This window comes from Gallinula chloropus (genome assembly GCF_964237585.1).
Source record: "Gallinula chloropus genome assembly, chromosome: 1".
Lineage (NCBI taxonomy): Eukaryota > Metazoa > Chordata > Aves > Gruiformes > Rallidae > Gallinula > Gallinula chloropus.
In genome coordinates, this window is record NC_140085.1 from 180,282,451 (window position 1) to 180,301,529 (window position 19,079).

Genomic DNA, 19,079 nt, shown 5'->3' on the forward strand with positions numbered 1-19,079 from the left:
AGTTTAAAAAGCAGCTTGACAGTATGATATAATTCCAAGTGATGCAAATCTAAATGTTTAACTGACAGATAAAGGACATTTTACTCCAGAAAAACCATCCTTTGTATGCAACTAGTTACTAATTTGATGATAAGAGAAGGAAAATTAATCTTTTCTTCTTTGATCACATCAAAGGAGCCAACAGTTTAAAGTCCATGATACTTTCTTCTGACACCATTATGCAGGATTTTTGGGAGCCTACATTTTTATATTTATCTATTACTCTCATCTGTGCTAAGAGGGATTTTATAGTCTTTAACAGCATACATTGCCAGAGCCTTCTCTAAAGCGCTCAATTTTTTTCCTTCCTTCCTTCTCTGGAATCCCCTTGGTGCAAGAAACTTTGAAATTTAAAGTAAGATATTATCAATTTCCACAAAAATATTTTTTCATGATTCAATGATATTTGCTTTACAGATCCACAATTTAGTCTACCAAAATTTGGCTTCAGATTTCTGTGCAGAACCACTGGTGATTTCTCTCCACATAACTGACATGACAAATGGCAAAAGTAGTAACAGCAAGGCTCATAAAATGATGAGCAACACAAATACTTGACTGTTATATTTATTTGTGAGACATCAAATTTCTTACTGTTGCAGTTTTGTGAGGCTGTGCTGCTGAGACAGGTTCTTTAAGCAGCAGTTAAGAGTTTTCTGCCAGCCTAAACTATAAACAACGAGCAATTCAAGGCCAAAGTCGTGGCCCGAGAGATAATCGAGCACCTCTGGGAATCACATGTAGGAGAAAACAACCCGGAAGCAGCTGCATTTTGCCACTGGAGAAGGGAGTGAGAAGATGTAACGAGCTGTGCGGACACCAAGGCTGGGAAAGGGCGGGAGAGTAGGTGCCCCAGGTGCCAGAGAGAAAGATGCCCCTTGCAGCCCGTGGAGAAACCCACTTCTCACGTTGGAGAAGTTCGTGGAGGACTGTCTCCCGTGGGTGAGACCCACGATGCAGCAGGGGGAGGGTGTGGAATGAATGCTCCTCCCCCTCTCCCCCGGCCGAGACGGAAACCAACTTGCAAGAGACTGACCGAAGCCCCCATCTCCCCGTCGCTGCCCCCCTGTGCTGCGATCAGGGGGAAGAAGGGAGTGAAATCATGACTAGAGTGAAGTCTGCTAAGAAAGGAGAGGGGAGGGAGGTTAGAGGTGTTTTAAGATCTGAAAGAGGAAAACAGTTCATGAAGAAGTAACCGAGAACCCCATTTTCTCCCAGTCCCTGCCCCCCTGTGCTGTGAGCCGGGGGAAGAAGGGAGCAAGATCATGGCTAAAGGGAAGTCTGCTTAGAATGGAGGGGTGGGGGGAAGGTGCTACCGAGAACCCATCTTCCCCAGTCCCTGCCCATCCCTGTGCTGCGAGCCAGGGGGAAGAAGGGAGCAAAATTCTCACTAAAGCCTGCTAAGAAGGGAGTGGTGGGGGGAAAGTGTTTTGAGATGTGGTTACTTTTGTTTTAAGATCTGGTCATGCTCTGGTTTCTTCACTGTTATTTGTAGTGTAGTGTAATAAAGTAGAGTAGTTTTCTTCACTTTGTGTTGAGTCTGTTTTGCCCACGCCGTTGATGACAGAGTGATCTCTCCCTGTCCTTATTTTGACTTCTGAGCCTCTTAATATATATATTTTCTCCCCTGTCCAACTAAGGGGAATAATAGACTGACTTTGGTGGGCATCTGGCCTCCAGCCAGGGCTAAACCACAACACTTACAAAATCATCTGGTATGGTTTTCATTTCTATACAGATTCCTCCTTGGCTGGTGACCACACAGGCCTCAGATTTTCACCTTTCCAGCAGCATCATGAATGCTTGCTCAAGGTGAAGCAATAAAACCTTGAAGTTTAATATTAGGAAAGGTAACACTGTTCTATGCTCTATGCTCTATAACGTGTAATTGGTGCACCAGGAACAACCAATGGAGACAAGCATCCCTGAGGGGTAAGCTAAATTCAGAATTTCTCTGCTGAAGCTCATTCTTGTAGAGGAGGAGTGACTGAAAAACCCAAGCAGAAGAAAAGTTCTTCCTTCAATATGGAAAAAGAGGTAGATGCTTTGTAACTGCAGTCCTAGACAAAGGCTCTGCAGAGCCTATGTCAAATTACCTGTTTCAGAAAGAATCCTGTAATGGCACAATTTAAGAGATGGGAGAATTGGGCAACTCCCAATCAACTTCTAATATCAGGAAGTATGTAGTAGGAAGCACACAACTTTCTGAGTAATACATAAGCAAGCATTTTCTGCAAATGCTTTCCTTACTAAATCTAATCACAGCTTCCTTCCAGTTCAGATCTGCAGTTTTATGTTCCCAAAATGATTAAAAAGATATTATATATATTTCATATGACAATTTCAAGAAAATAAAATCTCTCAAAGAGGTGCTGTGAGAAAAGTTAAGAAACAGGATTTATAACCACCGTAAGCAACCAAAACCTTAATGTCAGGCTGACTCTCCCCGTGTGAATACGTGGTAAGGCAAGTAAATAGAGATGTCAGTAAGAATGTTTAAGAAAAAGGACTTTTTTTCCCTGTCTTGTATTTCTTCTCATCATCTTGAATTGTAAGACAAAATGTAGGATGTTAAAATTACTCCTGGTAATAGCTCACAGTCTTTAATGCAAATATTCTCTGCTTGAGTGTCACTGAGTATATGCAATGTTAGACCAGCAGAACTCCTTATATTCTTGCATCAAGACAGGAAACCTCCCTCACCAAAACACCAACAAACCACCACAGAATAAAAATGAAAAATGGAAAAAAAAAAGAAATCAAGATAAGCCCCACAACCACCCCAAAAACAAACCAGATTTAATGGCATTTTTAGTTCTTTTATGTTCCTGTTTCTTGGCAAAAATGGTGAGGTATTCTCCTATAAGACACCTACATCAATTACATTGCGAAACAAAGCATGCTACACCACATTATGGTGTATTTTCCCCTTATTTACTTCACAAGCTGCTGAAAGTAAACATTTCTGGAATATCTTCATAATTTTGGCACTTTAATAATGTTAAAACACCCCAAAACTGCTTTTGGAAAATGGTAATTAGATTAATAAATTAGAATACCTGTGAATTTCAGTCTATTTTGGTCTATTATTTATTCACTACTTTTATTTCAATAATACTGCACTTCAATAAAGAGATTCACTACATTAATTTTAAATAAAGCTCTTCTTACAGTTTTCTTCACTCCAGCAGTTTCTTCTCTGGCTACATCTTAATTAACAGATGCTGCTTGATTGCAACACCCATTTAGTTTTGGCATTATTATACATACATGCGTATTACTATTTTTATGGTCAATATGGGTCAGTTCAACAGCTCATGATGTCACTGCCAGCCATTTTCCCACAGATTCACTACCCCACTAGAAACTCAGAGCCCCAGGATATGCAGCTGACAAGTACACACTCATTTCCAGAGAAACTAGTTGAAGTGGAACTAGCAAGTCTGCAACACACATTCCAAGGACTAATGAGGTACCATCTGTCACACACATTTCTGAAAGGGCAGAGAACATCCACCTTCATCTGACACTGAATCGCCTCCACATGTTTCATGAAGAAAGTAGTACAATTATTTCTTTCTTTTACAGAATAGTCTACTAAAATTCATGCTTTGAATGCTCAAATGCTCTAATTTATAATCCAGTTATATGAGCACCATCAAAAGTATATTTAGAAATACTTTCCTCTTAGCATGTTTAATGGTACTGGTAGTAGCTAGCTAGGAAATCTGCACAAACACCCAGGGCTATCAAAGATGATGTGCACATCCTAGAATATTTTCTAATAAAATACAACCAATGCCATAAGCTACAGACTGCATTTCTCCCCACAAACTATCTAAAAACTTAGTGGTGAAGTGCTTTGGCTTTTTTTTATAAACGTACTCATTTTGGTTTGCAATCCAAGCACGTGTGCTAACAACACTGTAATCCTTGTTTAAACATCCTGTAAAGCTTATCAAGATATTACATAGCCTGGGTTCTTCAGAAAGTATTTGAAAACTCTACCCAAGAAATAGAAATTTCTGAATTTTCAACATTCAGGAGTTATTTTTTTAGAACTTGATCTGCTCTGTCTGACCATACCTCACTGAAGAATGATTTTTCAAAAATGTCACTCTGAATGACAGAAACACCATAGTATTTTGTGAAATAATTGGGATTTGCAAAAAAGTTAGTGTATTTTATACAGAAGGAGAGGGTGGATGCTCCAAGCAGAGAAAATGGCAAGAAAATGGTAAGAAAGTTAAAACAAAGCTGAAAGTCAGAGGTCACAAAAGTGTTATTGGGGGATGGAGAGGGAAGAAATTGATGTAAGTCTAGAAGACAAAGTATTAAGAAAATATCCTCAGCAATTGGAAGGTGATGAAATAGAGCAATCCAGGCATCAGGAATAGAAAGACAAGACATTTGAAGACAAAAAACCGGGGGAGAAAGTGAGAGCGTTGCAGAGACTGTGCTGTTAAAGGGCAAAATATCAAAGATGCACATTTTTATTAGCACTATTAAAAAACCAGTGATTATGGAAGGAGACAGGGCGATGAAGCTAAGAAGTTAAAGACAGAGGTAAAGATTAGGAATGAAGCTAGAAAAGGATGCAAGTTCAATTGAAACTGATTCTTCTAGACACAGTCAGTCTTTATTTCAACTTACCGATTTAAAGTTCACCTCATAAGAAAGAGGCAGATAATTTGATGTTATTTCAGCTTTTGAATTGTTTTCAATTGGTTTGTTTTCTTGAAGTATGTTTTTCAGCTTGCATGTGAAAAAAATTATAGTTTTCTAATCCACATATGCTTATAGGTGAGAAATAAATACATGTGCTCAGCAGGGGTGCCAAAGGAAAAAACCAAAAAGCCTTTACTCTGTAAATGTTTCTTGTCTAATGAGTGGCATATTCAAACAAGCACTTTTCAACTTCCCCCCCCCCCCTCCCTCACACAATACCTCATGCTTAGGGAAATCTCTCCAGAAATGACAGAAAAGCACTACTCCCTTCTTGAGCATGGTTTCACATCAGTTTGCTCCGAATTCTTATGTTAAGCAACATGATTGCATGAGATTCTTGTACCCCTCCTCAGCCTGCCTGCTTCCTACATCTGCCTCGAAAATGGATAGATTCCTGTGGTCTGTGTGCCACCTACCACAATGGAATATTTGTTCAAGTGTTGAGAACAAATTAAACTTCAGGAACATGAGTTTTAAAACATGGGAAATCAGACTATAGACACCAAGTATGGAAGTGTAACATGTACTTACCTATGCAGCTGTAAATACTCCCTGGGCCTGTTTAAAAGGTGAAGGAATCTGTCGACAATCTTGTTTTTCCCAACACCCTGCAGAAAATAAATACAAAATTAAGACAAAATACAGATGTACGCATTTAGAAGCTATAAATAAAGAAAATAAAGCTTTTCAAAATTGTTAAATATTCTCCATATTCTTTTCTAGGTGAGTACAATAGGCCAGGTTGGATGGGGCTTTTGCAACCTGGCCTAGTGAGGGGTGTCCCTGCCCATGGCAGGGTGTTGGAACTAGGTGATCTCTGAGGTCCCTTTCCAACCCAAGCCAGTCTGTGATTCTATGATTCTACAAATTTGATCCACATCAAATATTTACCTGTCTTACTAGGAATAACCAGAAATAGGATTTGTTCTCCAGAGTTAAGTCACACACATCTATGCACCCCTTGAAACAATGCCAGGTTTTTCCAGCCCTTTTATTTCACAAAGGTATTGTGAGGCTGTGAATGATAGGAGGTTGGCTTGTGCTAATTATGAAAAGCTAGTTCTTCACAGTCATAGGAAACATCCTATAACTGTCACCTGGAATTAGAGCACTGCCTCAGTAATATTTGCTAATCCCATTCCACCGGAGTTAGCGAAAAAGCCCAGATGGACTCAGAATTGGGTTGGAGATTAAACTAATCCATAACTCTCTGTTGCAAGATGTCTGCATTAGGAAGCTGTGCAGAATGATGACTGGATTTACAGAGTGAATCGGGTATCATGTGTTGCTGACACCCTGGTGTGTCCTGTACAAGTGGTTCAGGAGCTGGCACTACAGCCCAGGCCTAGACTGATCCCACGGAAGGAATGAGCAGAAGAGTGAATTAGGTGTGCTGCTGGAGAACACAGTTTAGTCTCATCGTAAGAGAATGCAAGTCCCCAGACACATTTCAAACTGCAGTAAGGAGGCACCCTTCTAAAATACATTCCTGATGATGTCTAACATGTTAATAACATAGATGCAGACCAAGATGACAGTTGAGATGCAGAAACTCTTCTCCCTCCCTGCAAGGACGCAGCTGCAGGCTTGGGAGCTCAGAATGACAGTGAGATTGCCAAGGGTTGCAAAAGAAAAAGAATTAGTAGAAAGAAAAGTTCAGTTGTAACCCAGCCAAAAGCTGTTTGACTAGACACTGCCCCTCTGCTGAGATTCTGACTGCATGAATGCATCTGGGAGTCCACACCAGCACAAAGTAAAGCAGATAAATATAAGCCACAGAAAGATTAAAGAGATTAGACCAATTTGAGACTCACTAATCTGTTTCACTTGGCACTGAAACAGAATAGGAGCATTCAGAGCAGCAAGTTATGACATTTATGACTGTAAGTTCTAGCTGAAAGTTGGTAACTGCCAGCTGCAGATCCGCAAACTGTTTAAGCTTCTCTAAACGGGACCACAGTCTCTCATCTGACTACAGTTCTGAGAATGGAGAATCATACACATATGTGCAGTGGTTGAAATCATGGAAGGAGAGTTCTCATGATGAGAGCAGAGGAAAACGTACCTCAGAGCTGACAAGAACAGAACTACCTAGATTCTACTGCGGACTCAACTCCAACACAGGAAAGTCGACTCCAGTTAGTGCTCTTCACAAACCTTCCATCTGATTCTTCAAAGAATCTACAGCTTTACTGACAGGTATAACAAGAAGCTGCAACACACTTAGTATCTATCACCAGTCATTGCTGAAAAGCATCACTGGAAAGAGTTCTCCACCGCCTTGAAAGAGGGGATGAAATTGTGCTAACAGATTCTTCCAGGAACTCAAAGAACATACCCACTTAGGAGGAAATACACCCAGGAATTGTGTTGGAAACATCAAAAGTAAGCAGAAAGAGTAAGAATCCTCCAGTAGTGCACACAGGCAGTTCTATTCCCACATGTTTCCTACTACTTGCAGTCAGATACTTGAAATCATAAATGGGTGAATAAACAGGACTACTCCTAATGTCAAGCACAAAACACCCGTGCTGAAAGCAGCTTCCTTTACTTTTCCTAAGAGAGCTAAAGACGACTGGACAGATGTCAGCACGCAGTTTTCTGTCCCAGTCCCAAGCGGATTGCATATCCTTTTCTCTGCAGTGTGGGACTCCAGCCAGCTGTGGCAAGTACAAAGATGAAGAAATAGATCAACATATTGAATCAATGTAAAACATACTTAATATCAAACAAAATGGTTACTGGAATGAAACAAAATTTCGCTTTCATGTGCATAACGGGAAGCACGTGTGGTTTGTATGTTTCTGATGGATTCTTAACATTATGCCTGAAAAGAGTATTTTCCCAGCTACAAAATAACACCACTAATTCCCCCCCCCCCCTCCTTTTCTCCTGTTCTTATAGAAATAGGATCAAACAGATGGTTTTGTGCATTTCTATCCATGCTGTTATCACCAAGGGTATTGGGAGGAAGAGGAAATGCTCAGAGGACACAAGCATGGTAGAGGACCACGGTGGGGGAAAGGAAAGAACATGGTCACCAACATAATGAATGCAGTGAAGTCAATGAGAGCTGTGCCAAGAACACATCTTGCCCTTTCTCCATGTGCATTTGTGCATCTCACCAGACACACACCTCCTTTCATTCCATTTCAAGTACAGCTTGATTTCAGAACGTGATACATTTTTTTAAAAGGTGCATGCAGTATTCAAAAGCCAAATGGCATTCCCACCAGATTTCAGCTATTATAAACACATTATCGTTGCCCAACTTCTAGACTGATCTGCTTCAGAGAGTACATTATGTGCCTTCATAGAGACTGTGGTGTACCACATAAAATCCTCGGCTGGCAACAGTAGCTGGAGCAAAGTTCAAGTCAAAGCTCTGATTCCATCCCTCCACATTCCTCCTTTATGACAAGTTACCACTTCTTTGTCTCAATTACTCCATTGAGAAGGCACGACATAATAGAAAGGCGGGAAGAGACCAAAGTTGTTCAGAACCCTCAGTACCAATGAAAAAAACCAACCAAAACTGAAAAAGAAAGCTTGGATGAGGTTCCTTCTTTAAGTACTATTAATTAACGTGAGGCAAAGAAATGTAGGTTTATTCCAAATTCACATGACCTTAATGGGATAAAGAACATGGTTGGTAAATTTCAGGTGAATAAGAAGCATGCAAAATGCTAACCCATTTTGAAAAAAAAAACCCCAACCCACCCTCTGAAAGGGATTACTGGCAACTCAGAAACAATAAACGACCAAAATGACCACAAAGTCACCCTCTTTTCCCCCAAGTCTATACCCAGTGCCAAGGATCAATCTGGATCCTTCGGACAACCACATAGCTAGCAGTCAACTATCTAAGCAGAAAGTATGAGAACTACTTTTCATATGAACATTCTACAGGCTTGAGTTGAACTTGGACTTGAGTCAGAACATAATCTCATGTAACGTGCAATTACTGCAGCCTAAGGTAACATTCAGAGGATGAACTGGCTCGCCATTAACACTCACTGTATGTTATTTATATAGGCACTACTGCAGTCACTTAATTTAACAGAAATATCAACATATGCTGATTAAGGAGAAAAGAACATCTGTGTTGGTGTTTCAGCTGAATAAAAATATTTCAGAAAGTAAATATTAGACAATTTTGATTCCGCTAGACATATGGGACAACTGAAATAGAAAAATGGGAAGTAAATATCTGCACTAATGAATAACAAAAAAGGAATTATGCAATTAGAACGCAAAATAATCCCTTAGTTAAAAATTCTTCTGACATCGTAAACACTTGTTACCAAGGATAAAATGACTTAATCTTCTAGCAATAACTGCAGTTACAAATATAAACAAGGTTGTTACAGGTCCCAGGAGGCATTTTGCAATTCAGGATGCAGCTATTAGAGAGTAGTGGGACAAATCCCTCCCCTGCACAGCCCAACTAAAGTCAATAAAGTTATAGTCCAAAAGAACGGAACACAAGGTTTTGAAATTAACAATTTGCCTCTCAGGAAAAAAACTAAACACTATTGAAAAAAAAACCCAAACAAACCCTAAACCATGCTGCCTTATTTTTATTTTCATTGAAATTGTCTGCAGATCATACTGAAGCAGTTAGAGGTTGCCATGCTGTGCTCCTTAGTACCATGCTTGGGCTGGGACACTGCAATCACCCTTTTTCCATTTCAACACACAGCCATTGTGCACTGCAGGGCACCTGTTTCATTACCAAAGAATGAACCAAAATCTGAAAGAAAAAAAACCCTGTTTATAACTTTTTCACTTTAAGTATTTTTATTTTATAATTAATTTAAAATGGTATTATTAGGGAATGAAAGACAATTGACTTTTCATTAAATGTTAGTATACTGAATCCTCATGTCAGCGTTCTTAGCTTGTGCTCTCTCAAGAGCATCTTTATCACAGAAACTCACGGCTGAACAATGAAAATGAAGGAAAGGAAAATGCTTTTGCTAATGTACAGTTTCTATCACTGAGTCTGGCACCGAACAACCTTCCGTGCCTCTTTCTGCCAACAAAACCATCTGCGTGGATACGTACGTTTGGATTGAGGCTATTCTTACAGCAGAGGATATAGTTCTGACTTTTTAATACATGCACTGTTATCACCAGAGCAACAAGCAGCACCTGTACAGAAGTCTCTCAAACACTCCAGGTGTTGCTAAGCTCACCACTCCCTGCCTGGAACAGATGTGCATAATGCAGTGTAATAACTGCAGAAGGTATGTCGCTGGCAGACGTGAAACGCTGCCACCAGAGGACCAGCGCAATGGACCCTGCTGTTGCTGCTTCGCCTGGGAATTAGGGACACAAAGGAAATTAGTGACACAAAGGAAATTAATGACACAATAGTAGTAACGATTTAAGTCTTGTCCCAGCTGCAATCTGTATATTTATCCATCACAACAGTGAGTGCTCTATGGCTTAGGACACCGTTGTTTTATTTTATCATCTGGGGCATGCAGAAATTATGGTGATGGTAAAAATAATGAAATTTCACCCTAAGGACAAAAAAACTTAGTTTCCTGATAAAAAAATATCAACTGGATGCTTTGCATACATCTCTGACTATAGGTCTGATAAGCTTATAGGGGTTTTGCCATTCTCTGAATTTAAGTACAACCATCAACCCAGAGCCCTGTCACGCTAAATGCAATCTTCACATTTCCAGCAAGATAGGACAATTGCAGTTCAGTGGAGAGGAGCAGATGAAAAATTTACAACAGAAAGAATCTCTGGGAAGAAACATCTGAAAGAAAAAATCAATTAATTGATTATTTTTTTAAAATTCTGATTCTTCAGTATAACTTGCAAAGGCAGAAAGCAATCGTGTAAGCAGAGACGTATTTCAGGAGTGCACCTATTCTTGTACGTGCTCATACGGTTCTGACTGTAGCAAGTCAAAGAGAGTATTTTCCAAGTTGTCCACAGCTCTCACACAGAATTACTAAGACAAAAAATATCATAGTATTTGGCCCAGTTTACCTCATTTGGAGCTCAGTTTCTTCATGCTCATAATAGTAATAAAAATTTGGGTTAGGATGGTACATTCTTGCCTTGCAGAGGAAGCTGTCCATTTTTGTACTAGTTGAAGAAGAATAACAAAGCCCTTTATTTCTAGAAAAGTTAAAGTGCCAAGCATTTGCTGCTATTTCAAGTCTTCTGGGGACTGATATTATTGCACTGTCAGTATCTATTTAATTTGATTTCACAGGGAGATAAGAAAAAGAATATTACTTTAGAAGGATCTATCTATTCAAGCATGTCCTTTTAAAAATCTTTAAGAAAGACTCAATATATTGTTCTACTACTTCAAGAATAAAATAAATTCCTAGTGGGAGCTCAAGAGTTCATTTGAGTTGATCTCTTAATTAAGAAAAGACAGCAGAAAGGATGAAATTACATTTTTCTATCAGGGAAATAAATTACCAAATGTGCCAAACGGCCGTTATGTTAACGTATTTGCCATAGTCTACTTACTGTGGGCTCACATCATCCTTTCAACTAAATTTGTCATGATCTTCTTTCAAATTATTTACAAGAATATTTAGCATCTTTACAGAATTCTTCATTCCCGTTCTTCTTCATATGTCTCTCTGACTTTCCCTTAACTAAACATTGTCTAATCAGACTGCAATCTATTCAGGAACAGGCTTGTTTTATTACCTTGCAAAGTGTACATGGGGAAGTAGAGGGAGAGCAATTTTTACAACACGAATTTCTATACCATCAAACAAAGAACAAAATTTAAATGCTGTCTGTATTCAGCAGTAATGAAATCTGTAACTGAATGGCACAAATGCTTATGCTTACTGATTATCAACTTTGTGCTTCTTGTTGAAAACAGAACCTAAGTAGCTGGAAAGCCAGAACAGAATGTGGAAGTCCAGCATCCATTAAACCTTAATAGAAATTGTTGAAGTATTATATAATTTGCTGTTATCTCTTTTTTAGTTGGTTTTTCTTTTTTTTAAAGTAGCTCTTTTGTATTAAGTAATATACCATAAAAGCAGGATGGAGATTTGTAACACAAGTATTTAATTTTTGAGGGTAGATCAGCCAGTACCAAACACTTGGAAATAGCTGTAAAGGTTGCCAGTGAAAGAAACTACAGGACAAAGGGGAAACTGAGAATTCTGAAAAGAAAAAAACAAGCAAAAGATAATCAAATAGAGAATGTTCCTGGTAAATATAAGGTTGTCCCAACATACATTGCATTTCCTCTGTCCACTCTTCAGGAAGATTAATGAAGTGAACGTTCCTAATAATTTTGGTAATGTTTATATGATAAGGATAGTAATTTCCACTCAACCAATTTTCATTGCTATGCTCTGCACTTTGAAAATGGTATAAAGCCTGCAACAGATGACCTAAGTGTAGGAGGCCAAGCACTGTGGGCCAAAGCTAACAGGGTACAGTCAAGCAGAGGGGCACATGTTGACTAAAATGCACCTAAGAATATTAGCTGTACATGTTGAAACTTGATCAAAATTTGGAAAAAAAGTATTATTTAGAAGACACAATACAGATTGGGTAAATGAAGGATTAATGAAGATGTGGCAGGGATCACATGCCATTATCAAAGCACAGGAGAACTCTCAGACCTGGTACAAGCTGCATCTGACCTGCTGCACAGAATTGCCATTGTGCTGTTTTAGAAAACTTAGGTAGATCATGATAGAAGTGGATTTTAAAGATAATTATACACCATACTTCTATTTTTAATATTTATAGTTTTGCCATATATATAGCAGATGAAAACAGAGTAACTGTAAACCCCAAAATGAACACTAGTTGCTCTTAAGTACTTCCCGTGCACTATCTGTGCCCTAAAACCAGAGGTGTTCAGGATTCATTGCTACAGCAGAACCTCTTTAATATATGAGCTCAGCTATCTGAAGAGCTCATACTATAAATTATGGCAACAGAATAATGCCAAATAAAATACTTCAATTTTGTTTAACATGTGGGTAGGTGTTTTAAAACTTCAGGGCTATAAAATAATTCAGATCTGACAAGGCCATGAGCCTTCTCTCTCCCTCCAGAAAGCCACAAATCCCTTTAACAATGAATATTTTGTTTACTGTCTTCAAAGCCAGATGATGCTTGCCAAGACTTCACCTATGACCAATAAAGGTGAAAGCATCCAATAGGTCTCTCTACACAAGTTTCAAATACAACAATTTTGAAAATGTTGTATGTTAAATTCAAAATTGTGAGGAAAAAATAAAAGTGTTTCAGCCACTGCTATTTTTCAAGTTTTTCCACATGAATAAATCCTGGTTTTTAGAATAGCCTCTCTCCTATTTGCCAAAAATAGGAATTTCAAGGAGACAGTAAACAATACCGAGTAGTGACCAATCCACAAACTGCACAATGTGCGTCAGGAAAACTTTCACAAAAACACAGCCTAAAAATTTTCCTTGGGAGGAAGACTAAATACTCCAGCCTGTCTCATTAAACTCAGGGACAGCTGTAAGAGCTATATGTTATGAATAAATAAACAGTCCCTGCAAAGTTTGGAATAAGTAACCTTCACTACACAGGATCCTTGCTGTTGTTTGCCTGTTGCTTTGAGAGTAATAAATAACTCTCAGCCAAGGAAGAAGCTGCTTTATAGCTGCCTTAGGAAACTATAGATGGTCACAGATAGCCTCATTCGCGCCTGGACTGCACGCTCATGCTTTTATTTAAAAGTACTGGCATTTCCTTTAATTGGAAGCTATTTCATAGCTGAAAATTCCTAGCTATAGACTACCTTTTCCAAGGACCCAAAGAAACCTCTTTGCTTATACATGAAATGGAAGCACATTCCAGTTAGCATCCAAAGTAAACCAGCAACCAATGTAAACAAATATTTAGATGAAGTCATATTTCACGTAATCCATTTATGTTGCTGTGGTGGTTTGACCCTGTCTGGAGGCCAGATGCCCAAAGTCGCTCTATTACTCTCCTTTTCAGCTGGAGTGAGGCTTAGGACTCAAGATAAGGACAGGGAGAGATCATTCTGCAATTGGCATCATTGGCAAAACATACTTAACACAGAATAAATGAAAGAAAACTCTCTAATTTATTACACTGCACTGCACACCCAGTGAAACCAGAGTCAGGTAACGAGAAGTGCAACCAGGTCTTAAAGCACCTCCCCCCACCCCTCCCTTCTTCACAGACTTCACTTTGGTCATGATTTTTCTCCCTTCTTCCCCCACATTGTGGAACGGGGAGGGGCAGGGGAATGGGGGTTTCGGTCAGTTCCTCACACTCTTCCCCTGCTCCATCATGGGGTCCCACCCATGGGAGACAGTCCTCCTCAAACTTCTCTAACATAAGTCCTTTCTCACTGGGCTTCAGCTCCTCACCAAATGTCTCTGTGTGGATCCCTTCCACGGGGTGCTGACCTTCAGGCCCAGACTGCTCCAGCCTGGTTCCTCCGTCAGAGTCACAAGTCCCCCAGCAAACCTGCTCTGGCATTGGTCGATCTCCCCACGGGCTGCAGGTTTTGCTGCCAGGAGCTTGCTCCTATGGGGTCACAGCATCCTTCAGGTGTCTCTACCTGCTCTGGCGTGGGCTCCTCCACAGGCTGCAGAGGGGATCTCTACTGCCCATCATCATCCATGGGCTGCAGGGGGACACCCTCTGCACCATGGTCTGTCTTCTCCATGGGCTGCAGGGGCACCTTTTTCTCCCATGCCTGAAGCACCTCATCCTCCTCCGCCCCTTCTTCACTGGCCTCGGTGTCTGCACAGTTTCTTACATCTTCTCACTCCCTTCTCTGGTGGCAAAAAGTGGCTGCTAGCATTTTTCTTATTCTTAAATGTGATTCCCAGAGGTGCTGTGACCATCACTGACAGGCTCAACCTTGGTCATCAACGACTCCGGCCTTGAGCCGGCTGGTGTTTGCTCTGTGGGGCCTGCAGAGAGCTCCTGGCTGCTTCTTGCAGAAGCCACCCCTGCAGCCTCCCCTCCTCCACCAGAACCCAGACACGCAAAACTACAACAGCTGTGAAACCCTGGGCTCCAGGGAACATACATGAATGAAGAGGGTTATAAATTAATTTACTTCAGAAGATGGACCCTTCTAAAGATAACTGTCCTATCTAACACTTGCCTTCAATTTCCCCTCAGTTTCATTAAGACAGTCAGTCCCTAATATTGACCAAGATAATTTAATTCTAATTTACTGGAATTCAAATACTAATCATCAAATTTCATTGCTTGAAAACAATCTTGGTAAAAGAAATCTCACCAGGCAGCTCTTAAGTAAGTGGCATACACAAAAGAGACTATGTTTACAGATTTGAAATACAGAGAGGTCTTAAGCTAACAGGAACTTTCTGCATGCACATCTGTTATGAGAACAAAAGAGGTAAACCACATCCAGTCAACTAAGGAAAACCAAATCCAGGCCCTAAAAGAAAGACTACAGGTCAAGCCTTGCAGAGTGAATCACAGTTGATAGACCAAATTATGTTCTAAGGTATATGCCAACTCCTGTAAACATCTAAGAAATGACACAAGCATTCAAAGGGATGTCAGTCAAATATTTTGAAAGATCCAGGTTCTGAGTGTTTCAATTGTCATTTATGTACACTAAATTTCCATGATTCACTCATTCACCAACAAGAAGACAGAAATGAACTCAAAACAGCACTTTGTACCTCCACACAAAAACATTATCTACTTCTTCCAAATGCTAAACACAGGTACACACTGATATATGTATCAAGCAATCATAAAACACTACCTTATGACAGCCTGCACTGTTGAAGTAACTGAACAGCCAAAAAATCCTATTTTAATCCTTTGCTTTATAAAGAGAGGATGAAAACTCTTAGTACTTTCCCAGTGAAGGTGTCTGCACATACAGCATGAAAGCATACTGGTGTAATATGGTAGCTTTTAAAGTACTTGAACAGGATTCATCACATTTGCCTTATAGTGGCCTTCCAGTACCTGAAAGGTGCCTATGAGAAAGCTGGGGAAGAACTGTTCACAAGGGCACATAGCAGTAGGATGAGGGGTAATTGTTTTAAACTAGAAAAGGGGAAATTTAGGTTGGATATTAGGAAAAAAGTCTTCAATATGAGGCTGGTAGACCACTGGAACAGGTTGCCCAGAAACACAGTGGAGGCCCCATCCCTGGACATATTCAAGGTCAGGCTTGATGGGGATCTGAGTGACCTGATCTAGTTAAGATGACCATACTTACTGCAGGAGGGTTGGACTAGATGACCTCTAAAGGTCCCTTCCAACCTTACACATTCTATGATTCTATACATGTGGCAGAAATTGACAGTAATATATTTAAGGATTTAGCCAAGCAATTTCTAAATGGCTAATGATCATCCCTGAAAAACCAAGAATGACTGGTGTTATCCTGAAAGGCTGCAGCATGGTGAATATAGTGCTCAAACTTAACAATATTATTTCAAAAAGAAAAGGCTACTTGGCCTTTTCTTAGTCAGAGATAAAAAACAGTGGAACAAATTAGTAAAAAGTAAACCTGGAAGTAATCAGAAGCATGTTAGCAATTAAAACCCCAAACCTGTAAGTATTACTCATTTGCCAAAGAGAAATCACAGCAAATCAATCGATTGTCCAACGTAATGGCACAGCTGAGATTATGTCTAGATCAAAGCAGGATGTTCTAGTACTTCAACCCAGTTAAATCTTCTAACACTGTCTTCAATTAGAGTTTCATAAGCTCAGAGAAAATGTGGCACACATTAACTTATTAAAGATGAGTATACCACTGCTGGGAAAATACCTTATATCCTAAAAATCTTACTCACTTTGTCTTCAAAATTTTTTTGCCAAATTTGTAGAGCGTATGAAGCATGTGTCAGGCCCTGAGTGTACCACTGGGCTCTGCAAGCTCTTCCCCTACACCCCCTCAGTGTTTTATTTCCCTATGTTGACGATCAGCTCTGGCTTTATTGGGGTCCCCTTTACTGCTGCTTTATTGGGGTCCCCTCTACCCCTCATGGGTTGGGACCTGCATTTACATAATGCCTTTTCTTCATTTCCTTCTCAACCGACACAGCAGCCATGCTGTGCCTGGCCCTGTACCTTGCTGATCCCAGATCAGACCTGCTGACTTAACTTCCTAGCTTGACTTCAGACATCTCTCATCATCATGGATCTATCTGGCAGCCACTGGACACCATGGCTGCTATCCCCAGACCTGCTCTTCTTTGCTTGAACACTGTGAAACTGTTGTTTGTCATTAAGGACACCGTCCCTGCCTGCATTCCCCTTGGAGCAGCCCACTCTTGCTATTCCCTGACAGCAGGCCCTGCAGGCAATCCATACTATATAACATTTTCAATGCCAACCTGGAAGCTGGAACAGAGAGCACTGTTTATGAAACAGAATAAATAGATCTTGTTTCACCTATGAAATAGATTAATTTCTATTTATGAATAGATGAAACCCTTTGGAAGAAGCTGGAGTCATCCAACAAAAGTAGTACAACACCATTGTAAATTCAAGCTGTTAACAAGGGACTGTAAAAAGATGAGACTGTATATAACTGTAGACTGCCATTTAAAGATACACACATTAATAAAAAATAGTATTTTATATTCCTTGCCATGTTGGTTAGACCATTAGTGTTTTCTGTTAGACTTTTAATATTTTGTAATAGCCTTTGGAAAGAGAAACATCTGCTAGAAATTTATTGTATCCTTGCTAAAGGATAACTAACTAGAGGGACATTATTTTCTGAGGGGAAAAAACTAATCTGGTAGCTTGGGAATTAGCACTTTCCTGAATACTCCAAACACACAGAAGTAATAACAAAAGTTTTCTTTATTTCCAGGGCTGACATCAAAGTGCATAATTCTGTTCAAGCCACCTAATAACTCCAGAAATAGCTTGAGATGGGTCTGAAGAATAAAGGGCTTTCAAACACACCCTATTGGAGAACATTAGCCCATAACTCATCTTGGGGAGCCTATTAACTGCAAGAAGGTGTCATGAAATGGCAACAGCTCACTAAAAGAACAAAACAGCCCCCTTGATCTCACCAATAAAATCTCCATCAATAAAGATAATTGCCAAATAATAAAGTGAATCATCACCTCTTTTAGAGAAAATTAGTATTTTGCTATCAATAAATAAGATTAGAGAATACTTACATGAACATCTCTTATCTATCACTGGGGATTTTAAAGGAGAGGTTTGATACATAGCCATGAAGAATAATCAAAATCATTAAATGAAGATTTTAATCATAATGATGTTACATATAGCTATTAATATTTTGAGGTTTTACTCTGAAGGCAATGTAGATAACATTTAAGGCATTTACATTTCCCATGAATGTGTGGCCATAAAGCCCAAGGACTCTAGAGAGAAAAATCAGAAAATAGGCCAAATCACAGAATGGCTTGGATTGGGAAAAAACCTTAAAGTTAATCTAGTTCCAAGGCCCCTACCATGGGCAGGGACACCTCTGAACTACAAAGGAATGCAATCTTAATGAAGCAAACCAGAGATTTAATTTCATTATTAAATACTGAGTTTATTCCATGCATTGTAAGAGAAGTTTAACTCACCTGATTACCAACTAAAAGAAGATGTTCTCCCAGGAGAAAGTCCTTCAGCATATCTTCCATTACCATCATGTGCTAGAGAAACAAAAACATAATTTTCATAGCTGTTTTTTGTACTTCCCAAGTTTAGATATTCACTAATTATATTTGTACAACAGGAATTTTACTTTCAGGATATGAGGCCAAAACATGGCAAGACCCTCTCAGCCAGTAAGAGCAAAGGCAAGCCATCCAGTGACAAAACCAACGAAACAAAAATACTAACTGTCCTTATGTATTTCCTCTGCTCCAACTGACTGTAGGTGCCTGATTTCCCTAAATATATTTAATTCTCCTTAATCACTCATTTCCTTTTAGCTTTAGCTTGTCACACAGAGTATAAGAACTTTCATTAATATGCGTATGAGAATTTTCCAGGAATTGCACTGGGAGGAAGCAAATGTATCCCAGTAGAACTTTAGAGAAACCAAACAGAGGGAATAAAAGGCAGCTGACATGAATATGTAAATTACACACTTTTTTTAAAAATTAAAGGTTAAATGCTAGGTGCAACTTAATGATAAATACATTTTCCTATTCTAATTAAACTTTCTTTTTTAAGGTAAATAAGGACAGGAAAATAAAAGCTCAAGTCTCAAAGTGTTTATTATGTTTCTTACAACTTCTAAATTAGAAGTTGTGAATTACTTTGGCCTAATTGAAGCCAAATTACTAGAAGTGTATTTTATA

General features: G+C 39.4%; 1 protein-coding gene across 1 annotated transcript in view; it reads right to left on the reverse strand.

Moving 5' to 3' along the window:
• Positions 1–19,079, reverse strand: part of VWA8 (von Willebrand factor A domain containing 8) — a gene marked incomplete at its 5' end in the record, with an annotated part of 200,100 nt that overhangs the window by 101,061 nt on the left and 79,960 nt on the right. Inside the window, 2 exons of the mRNA XM_084274913.1 lie at positions 5,299–5,375; positions 18,354–18,425. Coding sequence (XP_084131039.1) covers positions 5,299–5,375; positions 18,354–18,425 — 149 coding nt within the window. The remainder of the gene's footprint in view (positions 1–5,298; positions 5,376–18,353; positions 18,426–19,079) is intronic.